The sequence below is a fragment of the Pinus tabuliformis genome, chromosome 7, assembly GCF_031772625.1.
Source record: "Pinus tabuliformis cultivar Carrire ecotype Pingquan chromosome 7, CPIR1, whole genome shotgun sequence".
NCBI classification, from domain to species: domain Eukaryota; kingdom Viridiplantae; phylum Streptophyta; class Pinopsida; order Pinales; family Pinaceae; genus Pinus; species Pinus tabuliformis.
In genome coordinates, this window is record NC_142293.1 from 1,613,791,398 (window position 1) to 1,613,812,521 (window position 21,124).

Consider the following 21,124-nt stretch of genomic DNA (forward strand, 5'->3'; position numbering starts at 1 on the left):
AATACATAGCCAAGTCTCACAGAATATCATGTTGAATAAAGGAATTATTTAATCAATGCTCAACAAAAGATCCACTTCTCTCCTATCAAACATGTAAAGTTGTTATGTCACTGACTAGATTTATGAATATCATATCTTTACTTTAAATTAGTTCATCCAATAGTAAATTTTGAATTTGTCATTTTCAAAAAAACTTTGAATAAACCTCTTATGTCACAAAGGAGTCCAAATGCGAAAAATAAGTTGAGCAAGGACAAGCAAAGGAAAATCTAATCACCTTAAGAGCAAGTGGTAAAAGATTATAAGCTTTTGATAAGTCAGACAGTTCATTATTGAAAAAGAGCATCTTTTTGATCAAATATTTGCTATTGGAACTGGGAAGAGCATATTTGAAGATTCAGAGGCAATCTATGTTGTAAAGGTTATAGAATCTATAAATTTGGCATAATGTAAGTGGTTTCTCTTTATCTTCTAGTTTTGAATAACATTTTGTTTACTAATTTTTATATTGAGTGATTTTCAATATGCCAAACTTTTCTCGAATTTGCTAGTTTATTTATTTTTATACTATTATAATTTAATATTAAAAATAATTCATACATCGTTTCATAATTTCAAAGTAAATAAAAACTTAAATGAATATGGAATGTCGTAATCAATCCATGTTCAATCCCAATACTGGTTTACAAATAAACAAATGACGAATCAGCTCTCTTATCCTCACCCGCACTGAACCTGGATCGTACCTTGCCCATCCTTTTATTTATATATATTCTTTTTATTTTATTGTTTCCTCGTATGTGGAATTTATAACTCCAACTTTATGGCATGACAAGTCCATTTTAACAATCCTTGCTGCACCATAACGCGGTGAACTAAAATAAAGTTGTTCATTCATTTAATACCATCACTCTAGCCTGTACTCCGAAACAAACGTGACCTGTTGATTGGGAATTTCAGTTGCATTTTTTGGGAATCTTGAAAGATTATCTGGATTTGTTACACAGACGCATCTTCGTGGCACAGTTAGGTTGTCGTTGTCGTTTCCAGGAGAAATTTGATAACGTAACGCCACTATCAACAAATCCCCAATAAAACAAAAGAAATGTCACCCCACATACCCACTATCTAAACATTTATCGTCTGTATCCCAATCATTTATATCTAACCATACTTCAGCTGGGTGAACTGATAGATTTGCATCCCCTCGAAGGTATGGTTTCATCAACATTTTCCCCAAAATTTCTGAATTTATTGTGCATAAAATTCGTCTTTTTGTCTATCAACAACAAAATGTTTACACAGATGTTCCACGCACGCTATGTCTCTTGTTAGTACCAAATGCTTAGTCTCTCATTTATTCCATTTACCCCTTTCGATCATCACTAGATGTAATTTTACATTTTTCTTCAGAGATATGCTGCATCTGTAGGCTTCGACGCGGTCTCGGATGCACTTTGTTAGCAGTACTAATGTGGTAGCATGTCTTTGAAGACTTTGAATCCCAGTTCCAGAACTGAAAGTGCTTTGATTTAACTACTCACAACGCCCTGCTTTATGTAGAACTGCTCGACTTTCTCAAATAATTATTGAAGCTTTGGCCATTTTTTAACATTCAATTTTTCTTCTTAGAGAAGAAATATTTCAAGATCCTCTCCTTGGGTGATCTTACATAAAAATAATCAAAACTATAAATCTGATATGATCCTAGACAAAAGCTCTAAAAGTCCACGACAGAGGTGACATCATGCTATCATAAATATGTCTTTATAGAGATCTCAGGTTTTCCCTAAAGGCAAGCCATCAGTCCATCAGAAATCTTGGAATTCTCTAAAACACTAATACCATCCCTGAAACTATCAGAAAATAGTAGTGTAGGATAAAAAGGGATAACAACAGCTGTTCAGACCAGAAGAACGAGAGTGTTGAGATGTCTGCCCATCTTTTAATTCTAGTGTACCAAGCTGGAGCCTTTTTTTGGAGAGAGCAACGGTTTCTCTGATTATTGATTCTTCTTGTATTATATGTGGAACATACCAATTTTCTCTACAGATTTTTATTTTTATTTTGTTTTTTGTTTTATTATTTTTCAATTATTTTATTAATAAGAATTGCTTAAGAAACATGTCCTAAACTACTGCATTGAAAATAATAGGCTGCTTTTTGCTTAGGTGCCCGGTCTGACGAGCAGCTATTCCACCAATATTACCCAAAATTTGTAACCAGTCTTAAATTTTTTTCCATGCGGGGCATACCACAATAAGAATGTAACCTTAGTGGATAGTCCGCTGTCGAGTGAACCAATGCTTTCTTGAGTTCAAGCAAGAAGCTTGAAGGTGCAATTTACAACCCGTTAGATTGAATCCTTTTCACCCAAGGGAAAGTGCTTGGGCTTTACCTTAAGGGAAATTTGCATCCATAGATAATAATTTTGTAGGGATTTCAACTTCAGTTTGCGTGCACTAAAGTTTGGATCGTAAAAACCCAAACCTATAGATTTGTGGAGTAAATTTAGAAGAGCTTATCGAATTTCATGTCTTCTGTAATTTGTGGAGCAAATTGAGGAGAACTTATTGAATTTCGGGTTTTCTGTTTTGCTTGTCCTGATTCTGTATAGTGATTTATGAATTTGCAGGTGTTCTACTAGGTCTTAGTCTTATTCTGTGTACGGGCAGAATCTGCAGAGACTTTGGTCTAATCCATTGGAAAGTTTAAGCTTGGAACCATGGGAGCAGACTTTGTAAGAAATGAATATCAGTTTTTGAAGGGGCTTGGCTTACATTCCCATAACCTGGGATGTTACGGCAATGGAATATGGAAAGGAAGTGGCAATACTGTGACATCAGTAAATCCTTCTAATAACCAGGTATGGAGGCTGGAGTTTCTTCTATTTACAGGAGTATCTATTTGAACAAATAATGCTTGTGATATACAATTATGTTGACGTAGAGAAGGAAAATGCTATAATTGAAGTTCCCACGCTAAATGTAATCCTGGTCTGCGGACCCTATTATGATAGACAACTAACATTGGGCCTGCAAAATCCTTTGTGCAGTCATAAAATTGTTCTGTAAAGTTGACCTATTGATGACCGTTAGTCTAACCATTAGACCAAACTTGTTGCTTTGTTTAGTCTGTAGGAAGCTTGGCATTTCAGCTTGTCTTTCCTAGCGTGAAGACTTATTTAGGCAGGAGAAAATAATCTTGAGTGACTTAGTCTGGGTTCTCACATATGGATAGAATTTTATGGTATTGGATATGTTTTTAACTTTTGCGGCAAGTAATAAATTGAAAAAGCATGGTTTCTTATGAAGCCCAGGTTAGGTGAAGATATGTACTGTTTATGCAATTTGCCAGGCGAAGTTTGTTTGTTTGTTTTTTTTTTACGTTTAAAATATTTTTAATTTCTTAATGAAAACCAAAAAACACCTGCAGCAACCAATAATTAAAATCAAAAGGGCCTGCCTTGAGGTTAGATCAGGTGAGCGCACAAACTATTTGTGCAAAATTCCAAATATTTGTTTTATTGTTCTGAAATTACTGGCTCCTTCCAATCAAGAGAGCCACTTTACATTGCATGTCTTTGGTTGGCCCTTCAATCTCCATGCAGTTAGCTTGTAAGGTGGTTCTTGAACCTGGTAGAACTGGCATGTCATAGTCCCTATGTCATTGAACTTGGAAGGTATGTAGAAATGCCTCCCCCCAGAACTGTGTCTTACTAAAACAAAAAAATTCAAGTATTTTTAATGATAAAGGGGGATTTGTGATGATAACTATCGAGCTTTTTTTATTTTTATTATTTACTTTCTTCTGTGAAATACACATCCCAGGGAAACCTACTGGGCATTTCCCCTCATTTTTCAAGGATGGTATCCAGGGTAGACCTGATTTCGCAGAAGTTTGAGGCTTTGACAACACAAAGTTCAAGGCTGTTACAACAATATACTCATTAAGAGCTCAAACATGCGACTTGTGGGAATTGAATCTGAGTGAGTAGGATAACAAACCTTCCCTCAACCACCTGAATTAAATCCAACTGACAATTTTGTTTGGAATATATTCCTGAGAAACTAAATTCCGGATTCTTATTTACTTTCTTCTGTGAAATACACATCCCAGGGAAACCTACTGGGCATTTCCCCTCATTTTTCAAGGATGGTATCCAGGGTAGACCTGATTTCGCAGAAGTTTGAGGCTTTGACAACACAAAGTTCAAGGCTGTTACAACAATATACTCATTAAGAGCTCAAACATGCGACTTGTGGGAATTGAATCTGAGTGAGTAGGATAACAAACCTTCCCTCAACCACCTGAATTAAATCCAACTGACAATTTTGTTTGGAATATATTCCTGAGAAACTAAATTCCGGATTCTTTAGGGTTCAAGGCCATACCAAATGTCACTAGTGAGAATAGAACTCAGGTGGGGAGGATAACAACCATTCCTACCAAACACCGGAGCTAGACCTGATTGACAACTATAGAGCATATTTGAAGTCCACTAGCATAGATTTAAGGGAACCTTTAAAACCAAAACTCCTACTTTTGTTTCAGGTATATAAGGGTTCTTATATAACATTGCCTGAGATTTCAATTGGGTCAGTTTGTCTGTCTTCTATGATCTATCATCAGCTCGAGATACTTTGCCATCTTACTTGATAGCAAAACTTTTTACTATTTAGATTCTGTAATATGGAACCAGAAGAGCTCCCAATTTGAGATAGTTTGCCATCTTACTTGATAGCTAAACTTTTTACTATTTAGATTTTGTAATATGGAACCAGAAGAGAGCACTGCCTTTTATCGAGAGATAGCTATTCCAGCAGGAGGTATTCAATACTAGATCTAAGGAAACTATTAGTTCTCAACTGATTACTTTTTTCTTCCAGTCCAGACTCGACAGGAGGTATGAGCCATAAAGAACTAGGTCAGATCAGTTTGACAGAAAATCATGCTGAGACATTGGACTGCTACCCAAATGCATACGTACCAATTTATTTTTTTCCTTGCTCTGCGTATGGATATCTCATTTTGTTTCATTTGCCATGACAAGAGCTTTGAACAAAAATAGTGGATTTTTAATTGCTTTCGTGCAATTTGGCATTTAACACAGTATTATTAGTGACTTTCATGCATAGCTGTGCTTTAGGTAGTTCAGTTCAAAATACAAGCAAACTTTGGTGCTCGAGTTCCATACTCATTTCAATCTATGCTATGGTCTGTTTGAAACATGATATTATTTTTACTAAATAGAAAATTTCCTGTCATGTTGTTTGTTTGCAACTAACATATTAAGAAATATTCAAGATGTAAATTCAATTAATTTTAGAGTTTTTCTTGATATTTGTCTACATATCTCTCAAAAATCCTTGAAAAATGATGCTAGTAATTCATGAACTCTGTTTTGTATGAGCTATATAATATTGTATTTTTGGTACATGATTATTGCATATTAAGACTGATATCGTTTGTCTGATCAATTTTGTAGCCAATAGCAACGGTGGTTGAAGCTTCTATTGAAGAGTACGAAGATAGCTTGAGAGCCTGTGCTGAAGCTCGTAAATTATGGATGCAAGTAAGAGATACTTTCTATCCTTTGAAGTATTTTCTCTTTCAGCTACTGGGATATGGTTTGAAGAGCTCACCTATCATTTTCTAGACGTCCATTTCTTGTTCACAGAATTCTGTACCCTTATTTTTAAATCTAATAGTGGGAGTACAAAAGGAACTCCTAACACAAATTCACAAAAAGCAAAAGAGCTAAAGAGCTAGATAGTAATGATAAAAAAATAATACAAATAGAAGACATATTTTGAACATTAAATGCTGGCATTCAAGTACATCAGATCTAGAAGCAGAAACAGAATGAGGGGAGAACGAAGAGGACTCCCTGATAAACAAGCTGCAATCAGGTCATAGGTAAAACTCGATGAACAAAATATTGGCCTTTACAGAAGAATTTCAGAAATATGATCCTTAAGATTGAAGCCTTTTTAGGTTAGCTACATAATAAGATCATATTACGTGCCCGCCATGAAATTTTTTTTTGTCAACACATGCAGACATGTAGCCATGAAGTAATGAATCCATAGACTAGCATGAACAAAAATCAAATTGTTGGATTCCAATAAGCCAAGATAAACAATGAAAGGAGGAACCTCAGGCACTTCTATGATTATACATATCTATGATGAAAATAGGATCTCCAGATTTTCCTAGCATATATAATTATATATATCCTAGAAAAAGCTCATATATATATATATATATATATGTTAATTGGGGTTATCCAGGGTGGTTGGGAGGAAGGAATGGAATCCTCCCCACCCAGGTTCAATTCCCGCAAGTGACATGATGGATGTTGACAGTCAGTATATGTATATTCCTCATATGGAATATACGGCGTTATATATATATATATATATCGCATAATTATATTAGCGAATTCTGTGCAAATGAACAACAGGATTACATCTTAAATATTGAGCTTCAAAATTGTTCTGATTTCCTTTAGCTAGTCTGAAACTCTTTGGTCTGCGAGATCATAGTGCTGTTACATATATCCAACCATATCTGAAGGTATATACTCTATAAAATATACCTGGGATTAGACAATACTTTGCAGGCCTTATCAAAACTCAGTACCAAAACTACAGCAAATAACTTCTAAAATTACTACATCAGTTGTCTAGAATCACCAGTTTTTCTACTGAGGCCATCTGGTTCAGGTTGGGTACAACAGCCCTTGGAGAAAGTGCTGTGTTTGCTGATGACACTGAAGCAATCACTGCATGCTGACCATCCTGGAAAGCACCATGGATACTTTGCTGGTACAGGCGAAGGTCCTTTATCTTCTCGCTCAATTGGTGACTTAGCTGCCTCTGCTCCACATAACGTCCATCATGGAGTTGAATTGGGCTGTTAACCTGTTGACCCTCAGCTTAAGGGTGGCAATTTCCAATTGTGCATCTGACTCCACAGAGTTAGACTTTTTGTCTTCCCCACAGTGCCGAAATCCCCTACTATGCATTACAATTATCACCGGACCTTCATCCCCTGTCATGACCTGAGGGAGAGGAGAGTTTCCTGCTAGCTTTGATCCACAGTCAAATTCTACCACCTCAGATATGCACCAAAATAATGCCAGAAAGCTGCGGACTGAAGGAACTATATTGCCATAAAAGCCTTAAAACGGATATGCATACCAACTGATTCTTTGAATGAAATAATGCCTAAAAGTTGGAGACGGCACACAAACATGAATGCATAGGGAGTACAGAGATAAACCCACAGCATACTTGTTGCCTCACATGATGAACCGAGTGTCATTGTCACCTGCGAGGTTTCGACCTGTCCTTCATCCACTGCCGACTTCCCAGACTCATAGGGGGATTTAACTCTACAGGATGATCAACAATAATGGTGGTTTTAATGCCTGGCTGGGCTCACATGTTGACACAGTTCTTGATGATCTGCACCGTCTTGACCTGACTTCTCACCTCCATTATGTTTCAATTGACCTTGCTCACGATGAAGAATATATTGCACAACTTCATATAATGCACATACGTCCAACCACCCATGCCACGTGTTCCCATGAGGGGCCAGGTTTTGCATGTGGTGTAATATGAGGTGGGGGGCTCAACCCATCCGTCACACTATGGGAGCTGGCCATGCCCCAAGTCGTTACCTTAACCGCAAGGAGGGGGATGCCGAAGGCTGGGCTAGTGACTGGAGTGAAGTCGTAACAAGGTAGCCGTACTGGAAGGTGCGGCTGGATCACCTCCTTTTCAGGGAGAGCTAATGCTTTTTGGGCTTCTTCGTTTGACACTGCTTCCGGAAGGACTCACATGTGAGTAAAGAATTCAAACAGTTTTTAGGGATCAGAGCACCCAACAAGGTTTCATCCACCTTCAAGTTTCCCGGGGCTACGTTGGTGGCTAAGAATATATTGCACATACGTCCAACCACCCGTGCCACATGCTCCCGTGAGGGGCCAGGTTTTGCATGTGGTGTAATCTCAGGTGGGGGGCTTCAAACCATTAGAATTCAAAGTTCAAACGGATGCTAGGGGATCGGAGCACCCAACAAGGTTTCATCCACCACCAAGTTTCCTGGGGCCATGTTGGTGGCTAAGTTTGCCATTACATCTGCCTGATGATTCAGTTCTCTTAACACGTGATACACATGGGATTCCTGGATAGTAGAGAGAATGATCAAAAGTCTCCTGTAAAGAAAATGTAGCTTAAGATCATGCGGGGCAGTTTTTAAATTAAAGTGTCTGATTGAATTATGAGAGTCTCCAACATTAATTAGCTTTGGGATTAAATTGTTTAGCCAATTGGAGTCTCAGATAAAGAGTATATATCTCTGCCTGGTTATTAGATGCTTTTCCTAGGCTCCATGAAAAGGTTGATTCTTTTAGCCCTCCAGGTGTGGTGTGCTGCTAGACCAATGTGTGCAAGCTGAGCCAGGAGAGAAGCAAACTTCTTGGGGAACTTAGCTCATGGTGCAAGGGGTCGAGCTCTAGAACTATAGAAATTGCTGGAGATGTGCCAGCACTAACTCGACCTTCCTGGCCTGAACATGAATCTGCAACTGCAAATTGACATAGATGAGAGCACCATTATACTATGTGAAACGAGTGAATTGTGCTTTATTAAAGACACATTCATTTCACATTTTCCAGATAAAGAATAACATCTCTATTCTAACATGTTGCCATGCTTCATGAAACTCTATGATCCGTGGGAGCTGGTCACAGAGGGTAGTTTGCCAAGTAACTTCCATAGGGAGGAACTGACCACATAGATGGGAGACCCAAGCCCATGCTGATTGGGCAGATACATAAAACCAAAATATATGCTTGACAGTTTCATTTTTATGATAGAAGGGGTATTTGGATCAAGCATCTTCCATATATTTGCCAAGAGAAAGGCCACCTAGAATCAAAGACCAAGCAAAAATAACCTTCTTAGGCTCAATGTAGGATTTCCGTATCCAGTGCAGCCTAGTCAGCCACTTAGAGGGTCTAGAACACATTCTTTAGATCTTATTAAGCTTGGCGTTGAGTTTAGGTCAAACACTGAGCCATTTATACTCGTCTACAGTTTTATATTTTTAAAATGCTTAGAGCCATTCCTTCCACCATGATGTTGCACAACTAGTACGGAAATTGAGAAACAGGTAATTATAATGAGGTCCCGCACTTTTTTCAATTACCGGTTTGTTAAATCTCACAAGCTTGAATTTAGTCTTGAGTGCTATCCATGGTTTCCAAGAGTAAGTCCTGCTGTCATAAAGGTGTCCAACACAAGAAATGCCCTTTTGGAAGTGTCGCTTGGCTGAAAGCCAAAAGGGCTTTGTGTTAATTTTGAGTTAATATGTTATTTTCTTAGGTCAGTTTCTTCATTAATCCATTAACCCATTATTAATTCCATTAATCCATTATCACATGACAGTAACTGATGAAAGAACATCAAACATAGATGCAGGAGACAAGCCAAGAGAAGAGAACACAAAATATGGCTCAAGCCAGGGAAAAACCCAAGATGGGGAAAACCCTTAATCAATTCTTCTGATTATCAACATCAAATTCTCAGCAAAGAGAGGGTACAATAAAGTCAAGATTGACTTGCCAAAATGATAAATGGATGGCTCAAAATTGCAATCCTGAAGCAGACTAATTTGCCCTCTGAAGCTGGAGTCAAACTGCTGTAGGTTAGGGTAGTCCACAGCTGTCTCACTTAACAGCTCCAAAACATCATCTTTCAACTGCGGCTCTTTAAGGCAAACAAGGTGCTGCTCTTCGCTGGCCCTTAGGGCTGGTCTTATGATCAAATTAGGTCCCTTGTTGAGTTTATCTAGGCTGGGACAGACCTGTGGTCCATCCTGAAGCAACAGTCCTCCAAAAGGCTGCGGCCTTCCTCCTTTAGCCTCCAATCCAACATACAGTTGTTCTAACTCAAGTTTAGGCCTCACGACCCCACCAATCTGAAGCACTAGGGCTCGGACCCCTCTGCAACCATCGAGCTATCTGCAACCTGTTATTAATCTAGCCTTCAATCATGAGACGTGAGACTTTCCACGAGGCAACTACAACAATAAACTTCTAGAAAGCTCTAGGTCAAAGAGAAAAATTGTGAAGGATTGTCATGGTCCTTCTTCAACCAGGGAGAAGAAATCCTCCCATGAGATTATGTCAAAGCAGCTGTATTATACTTTATCTCCAGATGATAGCTACCAACGCATTAGATTACCCAATCCATGATGTGGAGGGTTCCTTCGCATTCAGGCGTCCATATCTATAAGACCATTCTTCATAAGATCCTGGCTCAATGCAACCAAGATGCCAGAATCAGGGTCTTCTGCTTATTGTGCTTATCAAGACATAGAATTTATCATGCACTTTCTTTAAGGCACATCTGTTTTCATGCTGATAAGAGTTGTTATGGACAACTGTTCCAAAGTGCCATGCGCTTCTTCTCCTAAAAATGAAGGCTTCAAGTGTGCTGCACCCCTTATCAAAGTCAAAGGTGTTGCAATTTCTTTTACTGGAAGATCCCTGTAGCTTCTTCATAGTAGATAACTTTTCAAAAGATAAGCTATCCAACATTTGTATTTGTCTTGTTCACAACTTTGTTTGTGAACAAGACTATAACACTGTCATCAATTTATTGGGTCTACAACATATCATCACGACTACTGGACTATAAAGAGACCATAAATGATGCTGAGCTGTATATACTGAGATGCCATCCATACACATAGCAGAACTGATGACACATATCAAGAATCTTCTCTGCACAGGGTTCTATCCTTGACTTTTATGGTAGCTTCAGGTCTTCAAACTTCCAGGAGGACCATTCCTTCTTGAGAGATCCAAGATCTTTGCCCACTGACATGTCTTCAGCAGAATCTCTGCTCTGCTACATGTCGCTTCCTACCAGTATAGAAGATTTCAATATTTCTTCTCAAAACTGAAACAGGGTTAACTCTGTTTCAAATATCAAATGCTTTCACCGCTTGATGCTTGTAGCTACTGTAAGTCTGAAAATTTCCATAAGTTGGCTCAACTGATATAAGAAGTTTAAATTGAGTATATATATGAGCTGATCATGTCACTGTAGAATGTGCAAGTCTTGGATCTCATTCAGAGACGAATACTATCAGCATTTATCACTGTAGAATGTACAGATGCATTAATGCTACTGAGCTATAGGACTGATGAGCAATGTGTGTGCTGTGATTGCTCCTCTTATCTCAGTACCAAACGATACCAAGAAATGAAACTGATCTGTCATTCATGTGCGTTAGGATTACCTTCATAGTCCAGGTTTCCGAAACACAGATGTCATAGTTTCATGAACTTCATATGAATCAGATGTAGGTTCTTCACATCGGTTTCTACGAATAGATCCATCCTTGGCAACTACTTAAAGAATAACTCTTCCTTTTCAGATTTGATTACTGATTCGAAGGAATTCACAACCATGCCATAGTCAAATTTGCACATCTCCAATGAATTCACACTAAGCGCACAACTCCTTTTCTTCATGTAGTTGCACCACTCAACATAGGAAGCACACCTCTCATATGCATGCGGCTCCACACTAGACAGGGTTCTCTCATGGCTCCGCAGAATTTTTTAATTAAAGATCACACGCTCCATGCTACGTGGCTTTTCTTATGCGTAGGGTTCATGTTAAAATTGGAAACTAGGGCCAAACTCCATGTGGGTCATCTTATTAATGGCAGCTGATATTTTTCTTGGATCCCTCTCATCGAGAGGTGTAGGATTGATCTAAAGATCATCCGATTCCGATAAGTATTCATGGAGATATGAATTTATTTGTGTTAAGGGACAATTCGTCAAGGTCGGCCAGCAACCGAATAAACTCCACTTGTGCTCAACGTTTTAGTATAAATAGAGGTGCCTTGAAAGTCATTTGGACACACATCCTCTTGGTGATCTCTTCCTCTCCACTTGTTTTTGGGTTTTGGTGGGAGGAGAGATCTAAAGAGGATACGCTGCCCTAGAGGATGCCCTAGATCCTAACACTATCATGGAGGAGATTTTAACGCAGTGAAGGAAGCCTACATAACGCAGCAAGGAGAGATCTAATTGCTGGTCTAAAAGAGAAGCCCTACACTGCCCTATACACAGCTCTATGGAGAGCCCTACGCTGCCCTATACACAGCTCTATGGAGAGCCCTACGCTGCCCTATACGCAGCCCTATGGAGAAGCTCTATGCTGCCCTAACCGCAGTCCTTCAGGTGACATAAAGGAAGACTATACAAGCATGCCCCAGTCACAAGGAAGGAAGGTCTGAAAGCGGCTTGTATGACATGGAGAAGAGTGCTGAAGGGTATACGTTGAAGTCTGTCCAGCAAGGCAGCATATGTTAGGACTGTGTTGATAATAGTACAGTCACTTGGATGGAGAAAACAGTGATGATACATTGAAGCAGCGTGATGTTGCAAGCAGCAGATATATTGCAGTAGCATGTTGATGAATGTTGCAACATGATGGGTACAACAATGAAGTGTATCATAGCATAATGAGGGGCAGCACAATGGTGAGGTACAACAGTATGATATAGCAAGTTCATAGTGCTGCTAGTATAACACATTGGGACAGCAGCATGATAATTAGTGTAGCAAGTATAGCAAGCATGCTAGGGACAACAAGCATGCTTGGGACAACAAGCAAGCAAGGGACAACAAGCTAGCTAGGTGCAACAAACACACAGGTCAATGTGGCAACATGGTGCAGCAATGGCACATATTGCAGTAAGCATGATGAGATGCAGCATTGTGATGATGGGTGCAGCATAGTGCAACATGGTGAGGCGCAACATGATGGCGAGATGCAGCGCGATGATAGGTGAATGAGTCACCTTGAAGAATCAGTTGAAGCCGCATGTCTTCAACTAATCTCATGTATCATCTTCTTAGAGAAGATCTATGCTCTCATCTAGATAAGTCAAAGTGTTGACTTCAGTTGTAAATGTACTATCTCTCTCTCTCTCTCTGCTAAACTATTGAAGAACATATAAGAAGAATTGATCAAGGGTTTCCCCACATTGGGGTTTGTCCTTGGCTAGCGCCACATCTTGCGTCCTCTTATCTTGGCTTGTCTTCTGCGATTTATGTCTATGTTCTATCTGCCGTTTACTTTAATGCTGATGTGATTGCTAATCTGGAAAAGATATTGAGCTAACTATGAAAATTGAAATAAATTGCTCCAAGCATAGAACGTACCTAAACTTAACATGGTATCAGAGCTGAGGTGAAGACAAAGCCCAAGCAAGAGTGAAAGAGCAATCACCGAAGACAGTTGGAAAAGGACAAAAAGATCAGTGGATTCCTTATCCCTCTTCAAATTCACCAAGGGTGAAATCAAAGTAGAGAATATTATCAGAATAGCGCAGCGGAAGCTTTTGATGGCCTACCTAAAGATCACTTCATTGGGAAGTCCGGATCTAAGGGTGGAAGGAAAGGCAAATGCCTTGGTTGCAATAAGTTCGGCCATTATGCGAAGGAGTGTCCGAATGGCAGGGACACATCACTTGATGATGATAACAATCATTCTAGGGACATCTTCAATGATCAGAGGAATGACAGGTAATGCAGGTCATCAAGGAAACAACCGACTCCTCAGAGAAAGCAAGGAACCCTAGATATGAAGAATCAAATGTTGTTTATGATAAGATAAAGAAGCATTATCTTGTATTGGTCCTCTCCTTTAGATTCTTTAGGAATCTGGCTTATTGATTGTAGTGCTTCAAAGCACCTCATCAGATAGAAGGGTGCTCTCTCAAATTTGGTAGAGATGGAAACAACCGTGGGATTATACTTGGAGTCGATGCCACCTATCCCGGAAAGGGTGTAGGGAATGTTACCCCTCAATTGAATGTGGGTAACTCGATTCATTTACAAGAATCTCTTTTATGTACCTGATCGCAAGAAGAACCTGGTGTCCATTTCGGCAATGGAAGTCAAAAGGTTTCAGGGTGGCATTCATCGATGGAAAGGTACGTGTTTGGAAATAGAATTTTCAAAGATGCTTTTATCTTTGAGTTCAGGGTTGGCAGGAAGTCCATTGGGGACCATGTCAGTTGACACATAGCACCAGAGGTCTATAAGTCAGATGATGACAGGGATGCCTGAATTCAAAAGGAGCATGAAGGTACATGTCTGAGATGTACCGAAGGGAAAATCTTACAAGGGGACCATTCCCCTCATGTAGCAGGTCCACAGGTTTGGAACAACCCGAGGGGTTTGAGATTCATGATCGGGAATCTCATGTGTGCTGGTGGAAGAAAGCCCTCTATGGCTTGAAGCAAATCACCCCGGGTTTGATATGAGAGGATTGATAGCTGTCAGATGAAGCTGAGATTCACTAAGAGTGAAGTCAATCCAAACCATTGTTTGAAGGTTGTGGATGATAGACCTCTCATACCGACACCTTCTGAGGACGACCTATTTCAGACAAGTGCAGACCCTCTCACTTGCAGAAGTAAGAGGGAATTGGATTCTGGAAGGTGGAATGGTGAATTGCAAGCCCGTGACTACCTCGAGGATCTTAACTTTCAGAAGTTATATTGTGATGATGCAGACCAGATTTGGGAAATGCCTCTGAGTTTCATAAACTCATTTGCATTGATGTTCTTAGTGAAATTCTGTCTGGACATATGTTTTGCAATTAGCATGGTGAGCTCATATTTGGTTGAGCCTCATTGGATTGGTACCAAGAATCTTCTGAGATATCTTCGGGGCACAATCTCTCATGGATTGAGATACACTGTCGGAAATATGAAGCTGCATGATTATTCAAATGCTGACTAGGCAGGTAGTGTGGAGGATCACTAGAGCACTTCTCAGTGTTGGTTCTCTTTGGGTTCTGCTTCGATATCATGGATGAGCAGGAAGCAGAAGTCGGTTGCTATAAGCACCGCCGAGACCGAATACATAGCTACGAGTATGATCTCGTATGAAGTTGCTTGGTTGTGGAAGCTCTTTAGTGAGCTGTTTGTACATATGATGAATACCACCATGATCCTCTGTGACAACCAGGGGGGATTCGATTGTTGAGGAATCCCGTATTCGATGATTGCTCCAGCAGATAGACATTAGATACTACCTTATTTGGGATATGGTAAGTCGATGAGCGAGGAGGCTCCATCGCATTGAGACTGATGTACAGGTTGCAGACATTTTGTCAAAGCCCCGGGGAAAGGTCAAATCTGTGACTTTCCCGAACGACTTGGAGTCGTTGAGAGACTTTTTTATAACGGTCCTGCATGTTGCATGCATTGAGCTTTGGGAGATCTGGGGGGCTTGGGGTACTTACTGGAGCGACATACAACCGCAGGGCGACTCACCCTCCCTTGGTGGTGCGTTATGTACAGGGTGAAAGGTTCAACCTTCCCCTGTGATACCCGGTGACGACTTTGGGACAGAATGATTAGTTCTCCTATGGCGACTGTTGGACAGGATGATTCGTTCTCTTGTGGGTCAGGATGATTAGTTCTCCTGTCGAGGCATCCTACCCATGCAGTATGGGACTCATGGGAAGTACCTCTCATCTGATCAATGAGCAGGGAAATGGGGTTAGGAACCATAGTTGTATCTACCGTACTCCCTATGCTAGGATGACCTCCATTGATCTAGGATCAGTATGAGTGGTTTGAGACACTCTCTTGTGATATTGATCTGGGATCAATAAAACTGACTTCGGGTCAGTAAGAGTGATATGACACACTCTCTTAAGATGAAACTGACATCAAATCAATAGAGAATGGTATGAGACATTCTTGATCAATTCTTCTTCTTCATGGTTCAGCAGAGCAGAGCAAAGCAGAGCAGAGCAGTGCAGGGCACTGATGGCAGAGATAGTACAGTCAGACATATGAATCAGTAAATGGAGTTCTCCCTAGTTGAGAGGGAGTGTTAAAATTGGCAACTAGGGCCAAACTCCATGTGGGTCATCTTATTAATGGAAACTGATATTTTTCTTGGATCCCTCTCATCGAGAGGTGTAGGATTGATCCAAAGATCATCCGATTCCGATAAGTATTCATGGAGATATGAATTTATTTGTGTTATGGGACAATTCGTCAAGGTTGGCCAACAACCAAATAAACCCCACTTGTGCTCAACGTTTTAGTATAAATAGAGGTGCCTTGAAAGTCATTTGGACACACATCCTCTTGGTGATCTCTTTCTCTCCACTTGTCTTTGGGTTTTGGTGGGAGGAGAGATCTAAAGAGGATACACTACCCTAGAGGATGCCCTAGATCCTAATGCATGGAGGAGATTTTAACACAGTGAAGGAAGCCTACATAATGCAACAAGGAGAGATCTATTTGCTGGTCTAAAAGAGAAGCCCTACGCTGCCCTGTACACAATGCTATTGGAGAGCCCTACGCTGCCCTATACATAGCTCTATGGAGAGCCCTACGCTGCCCTACACACAACTCTATTGGAGAACCCTACGCTGCCCTACACACAACTCTATGGAGAGCCCTATGCTGCCCTATACACAACTCTATTGGAAAGCCCTATGCTGCCCTATACATAGCTCTATTGGAGAGCCCTACGCTGCCCTATACACAGCTCTATGGAGAGCCCTACGCTGCCCTATACGCAACCCTATGCTGCCTTAACCGCAGTCCTTCAGGTGATATAAAGGAAAACTATTCAAGCATGCCCTAGTCACAGCCATGGAGGAAGGAAGGTCAGAAAGTGGCTTGTATGACATGGAGAAGAGTGCTGAAGGGTATACGTTGAAGTCTGTCCAACAAGGCAACATATGTTAGGACTGTGTTGATAATAGTACAGTCACTTGGATGGAGAAAACGATGATGATACATTGAAGCAGCATGATGTTGCAAGTAGTAGATATATTGCAGCAGCATGTTAATGAATGCTACAGCATGATGGGTACAACGATGAAGTGTATCATAGCATAATGAGGGGCAACACATTGGTGAGGTACAACAGTATGATATAGCAAGTTCGTAGTGCTGCTAGTATAAGACATTGGGACAACAACATGATACTTAGTGCAACAAGTACAACAAGCATGCTAGGGACAACAAGCATGCTCGGGACAACAAGCAAGCAAGGGACAACAAGATAGCTAGGTGTAGCAAAGACATAGGTCAGTATGGCAACATGGTGCAACAATGGCACATGATGCAGTACATTGATGGGTATCGTCACGATTGATGAAGCATGATGAGATGCAACATTGTGATGATGGATGCAGCACAGTGAGGCGCAACATGATGACGAGATGCAGCAAGATGACAGGTGAAGGAGTCACCTTGGAGAATTAGTTGAAGCAACATGTCTTCAACTGATCTCATGTGTCATCTTCTTAGAGATGGTCTATGCTCTCATCTAGATAAGTCAAAGTATTGACTTCAGTTGTAAATGTACTATCTCTCTCTCTTTATCTGCTGAACTATTGAAGAACATATAAGAAGAATTGATCAAGGGTTTCCCCACATTGGGGTTTGTCCTTGGCTAGTGCCACATCTTGTGTCCTCTTGTCTTCTGCAATTTATGTTTATGTTCTATCTGCAGTTTACTTTAATGCTGATCTGATTGCTAATCTGGGAAAGATATTGAGCATAGAACATACCTAAAGTTAACAGTTCACACCATGCTAAAGGGTTACACAAGAACAACTTCAACACAGATCTTTCGACGTAGAAACATATAAAGTTTTTGTGCAAAGTTCAACTCCACAATAATGCCGAATCAAGATTCCACTTTGTCCAACAACCACACTCCCTGGATCTTCGTTGATCTTTAAAATGGGTTGCATAGAACTAAGATCAAAAATACCACATGTTGTCTTTGTTTTGGTAAGGCCACAAGAAAGTATGATATGCTTCAGAATGCTGGAACAAGTTTTTTTTTTTTTTTTTTTTGTTCTTTTCTCAGAGAGGATGCCCATCATTTTTGCATTGGCAAGCCTTAGAAAGGCCAAAGAATATCTTGATCACTTGCACAAATTCAAGCAAAACCGTACGCTAACGAACCAAAAATGAGCCAAAAACTTAAACCCCTTTTGAGTTGCCTTTACTCCACTAGCCCAAAAGATTTCGGAGCTCTCGTTCTATAATATAAATCACTGCTAGAATCTCGTACTCAAATCATCTTATGCAAAATCCTTAAATCTTATGTCAACATGACACTATAACACCTCAAGAGTTATCGCATCTGAAAAATTCCAAAGTCATTAGAGCCATGCGAAGTGCCTCAGATCAATGCGAGGATCTCAAAGGGAAACATCATCTGCGCTATCCTTTAGGGAATATACGGTCTCACCCCAGCTACATGCTTGATGTTTCGGTCCTCCAAAACAAGTACTATAACCCTTCAAACAAGGCACCACAGTGGCTCAACTCTATCTCCAAAATCACAAAAGATTTCGTCCTTCAAGACAAAATATCCTTCCACAAACAAATGCACAGAAGTGTCCCCAAACTCAACCAGAAATAGAGAGAATTAGACCTCCAAAATGAGCACAGAGCTTAGCCATAGTGATCATAGTGATCATGCCTAGAATTTGATTTAATGCCACACGGAGCTAGGTTCTGGGTATGCTTCTGTCTTTTGATGTGATGAAGCTTTCTTAGTGATTGCATTCTCTCTTGTTTGGGCTTGTCCTCACCTGAGCTCTCATCCCATGTTAATTTTGAGTTAACATGTTCTTTGCTTAGGTTAGTTTCTTCAATCCATTAGCCCATTATTAATTCCATTAATCCATTATCATATGACAGTAACTGATGAAAGAACATCAAACATAGATGCAGGAGACAAGCGAAGACAAGAACACAAAATATGGCTCAAGCCAGGGAAAAACCTCAAGATGGGGAAAACCCTTGATCAATTCTTTTTATTATCAATATCAACTGCTCAGCAGAGAAAGAGTACAATAAAGTCAAGATTGACTTGCCAAAATGATAAATGGATGGCTCAAAATTGCAATATTGAAGTAGACTAATTTGCCCTCTAAAGCTGGAGTCAAACTGCTGTAGGTTAGGGTAGTCCACAACTGTCTCACTTAACAGCTCCAAAACATCATCTTTCAACTGCAGCTCTTTAAGGCAAACAAGCTGCTGCTCTTCGCTGGCCCTTAGGGCTGGTCTTATGATCAAATTAGGTCCCTTGTTCAATTTATCTAGGCTGGGACAGACTTGCGGTCCATCTTGAAGCAACAATCCTCCAAAAGGATGCGACCTTCCTCCTTTAGCCTCCAATCCAACATGCAGTTGTTCTACTCAAGTTTAGGCCTCATTGCCCCCACCAATCTGAAGCACCAGGGCTCAGACCCCTCTGCGCTCTCTTGGACAGGCCTGCGGCTCCTTGTAGGCTGATTCAAACATGAAATTTGGACCCTACAATATGACAGAACCTGCAGCCTAATAAAATGAGGAAGAACCCTCTCCATCCATCCACAAATAGCCTTCAAACAAGCCTTCACCTACTTGGCCCTGCTGCTGAATGTCTGCAGCCCTCCACAACCCTAAAGGGAACCCAAAACAGTGTTCTAACCCTTGCTTGAGTAGCTCCTCTCCTGCGGCCAAGATCAGATGTGTTTTCTTGTGATAAGATGTATTTAAGATATTACAAATGAGGTTGGAGGACACCTCTATATATACAAATTGGTGAGGGTCAAGAGACATGACGTTTGGGCTTTATGAGCCTACATGGAGGTGAGGCCGACCTTGACAATTTGCATATGAGTGGGCATAAATTCAAAAACACATTTCTCCTTATCCAAATTTGATGATCTTTAGGTCGATTTTGGTCCTCTCGAAAAGAGGAATTCAATGCAATAATCATCTCCATCAAATGAGCTGTCCAAAGTGGAATTTGGCCCTAGTTGCCAATTTTAACACTTTGCAAAGGGTTTGCCTACAAAAGGAACCAGAGGTGACCAACAAATGTGATCATTGAAGGATAAGCCAGTGCAAAGGGATTCCCCTTGTTGACTAGGCTATTTGTTATGGGCTTCCCATGCTTTCTAGATGATTGGGCCAACATGCCTTGGATATGAACTTCGGTAGGATTAAGCAACAATGTTCAAAAGTTGAGATTCGACGAACTTCTTTTTACCCAATGGGGCTCTTCAAAAAATACAATTAGGTAGCAGAATCTTCCGGTTTTCTTGGTGATCCACTACTTTAGTAACCATTGCAACAAAACATCCAATTAACACAGTGAAAATCCCTTTTTCCCTACAAGGTAGCTTTGAGAGTTTTGCAAGAGCTTCCAGGCTGTTGGTAGGCTGCTTGGCAAGATACCCTACATGATGAATAATAGGCATGAGTTGTAGCAAGGACATTGGAGCAAATTTGGAATGTCATTGCCAAGGATAAAGGTCAAGAAACCCATTGGTACACCTTCTTAGAAATCCTCTGAAGCACAATGTTCCCTTGGATTTTTGGCAAGGATCAAAAGTCAAAGGGGATCCCAAGAATTTAAACACTTGGCCTAGTTGAATGAGCCCAATCTTGGCTTGTGAGATACTTAGGAGCAACCTCTTGGGAAAGATGATAATGTCGGGTTTTCATTGCTTGAAGCTTAAAGCTTGAGGTGTCATTGAAAATCTAAATGCACCCCAACATGTTTTCCATGAATTCTCTGTGCTCTAAAATGGGGAGAAAGAAGTCATCTGTAAAACATCCATTGAACATTTGGCCAACATCAAACTTGGCAAAGAGAATGCTCAAAATCGACTCCTGAGTCCTGAATAATCCTGTGGTGGAGCAAGTAACCTAAAGCTTTTGCAGCCATCACATGGAGAGTAGAGGCCAAAGGGAAACATTACTTAATGGAGTGGTAGAGCTTGACACTCTTTGATCAGGTGTGATTGGTAGAAAGATAGGCCAAGGCTTCAATAAAAAGGGTCTCAAACCCTAGGGCTTGAAGCGTAGTGAGAATGAAGTGCCATTCTTCTTGGTCACAGGCTTTCTCAAAGTCTAATTTGATGGAGGGCGCTTTTGGCCCAAGACAACAAGCCCATTCCATACCTTCCCAGACTACAATGACGTTGAGGATAAATTGACCTTGGACCCTAACTTAGACAATCACTTAGAG

At 40.3% G+C, this 21,124-nt stretch overlaps 1 protein-coding gene across 1 annotated transcript in view; it reads left to right on the forward strand.

The window, feature by feature from the left end:
* Positions 1-1,341: 1,341 nt before the first annotated feature.
* LOC149254378 (aldehyde dehydrogenase family 7 member B4-like) overlaps positions 1,342-21,124 on the forward strand; it is a 245,935-nt gene continuing 226,152 nt past the window's right edge. Inside the window, exons 1-3 of the mRNA XM_089454764.1 lie at positions 1,342-1,477; positions 2,636-2,866; positions 5,489-5,575. Of these exons, the coding sequence (XP_089310890.1) occupies positions 2,726-2,866; positions 5,489-5,575 (228 nt within the window). The 5' untranslated portion in view covers positions 1,342-1,477; positions 2,636-2,725. The remainder of the gene's footprint in view (positions 1,478-2,635; positions 2,867-5,488; positions 5,576-21,124) is intronic.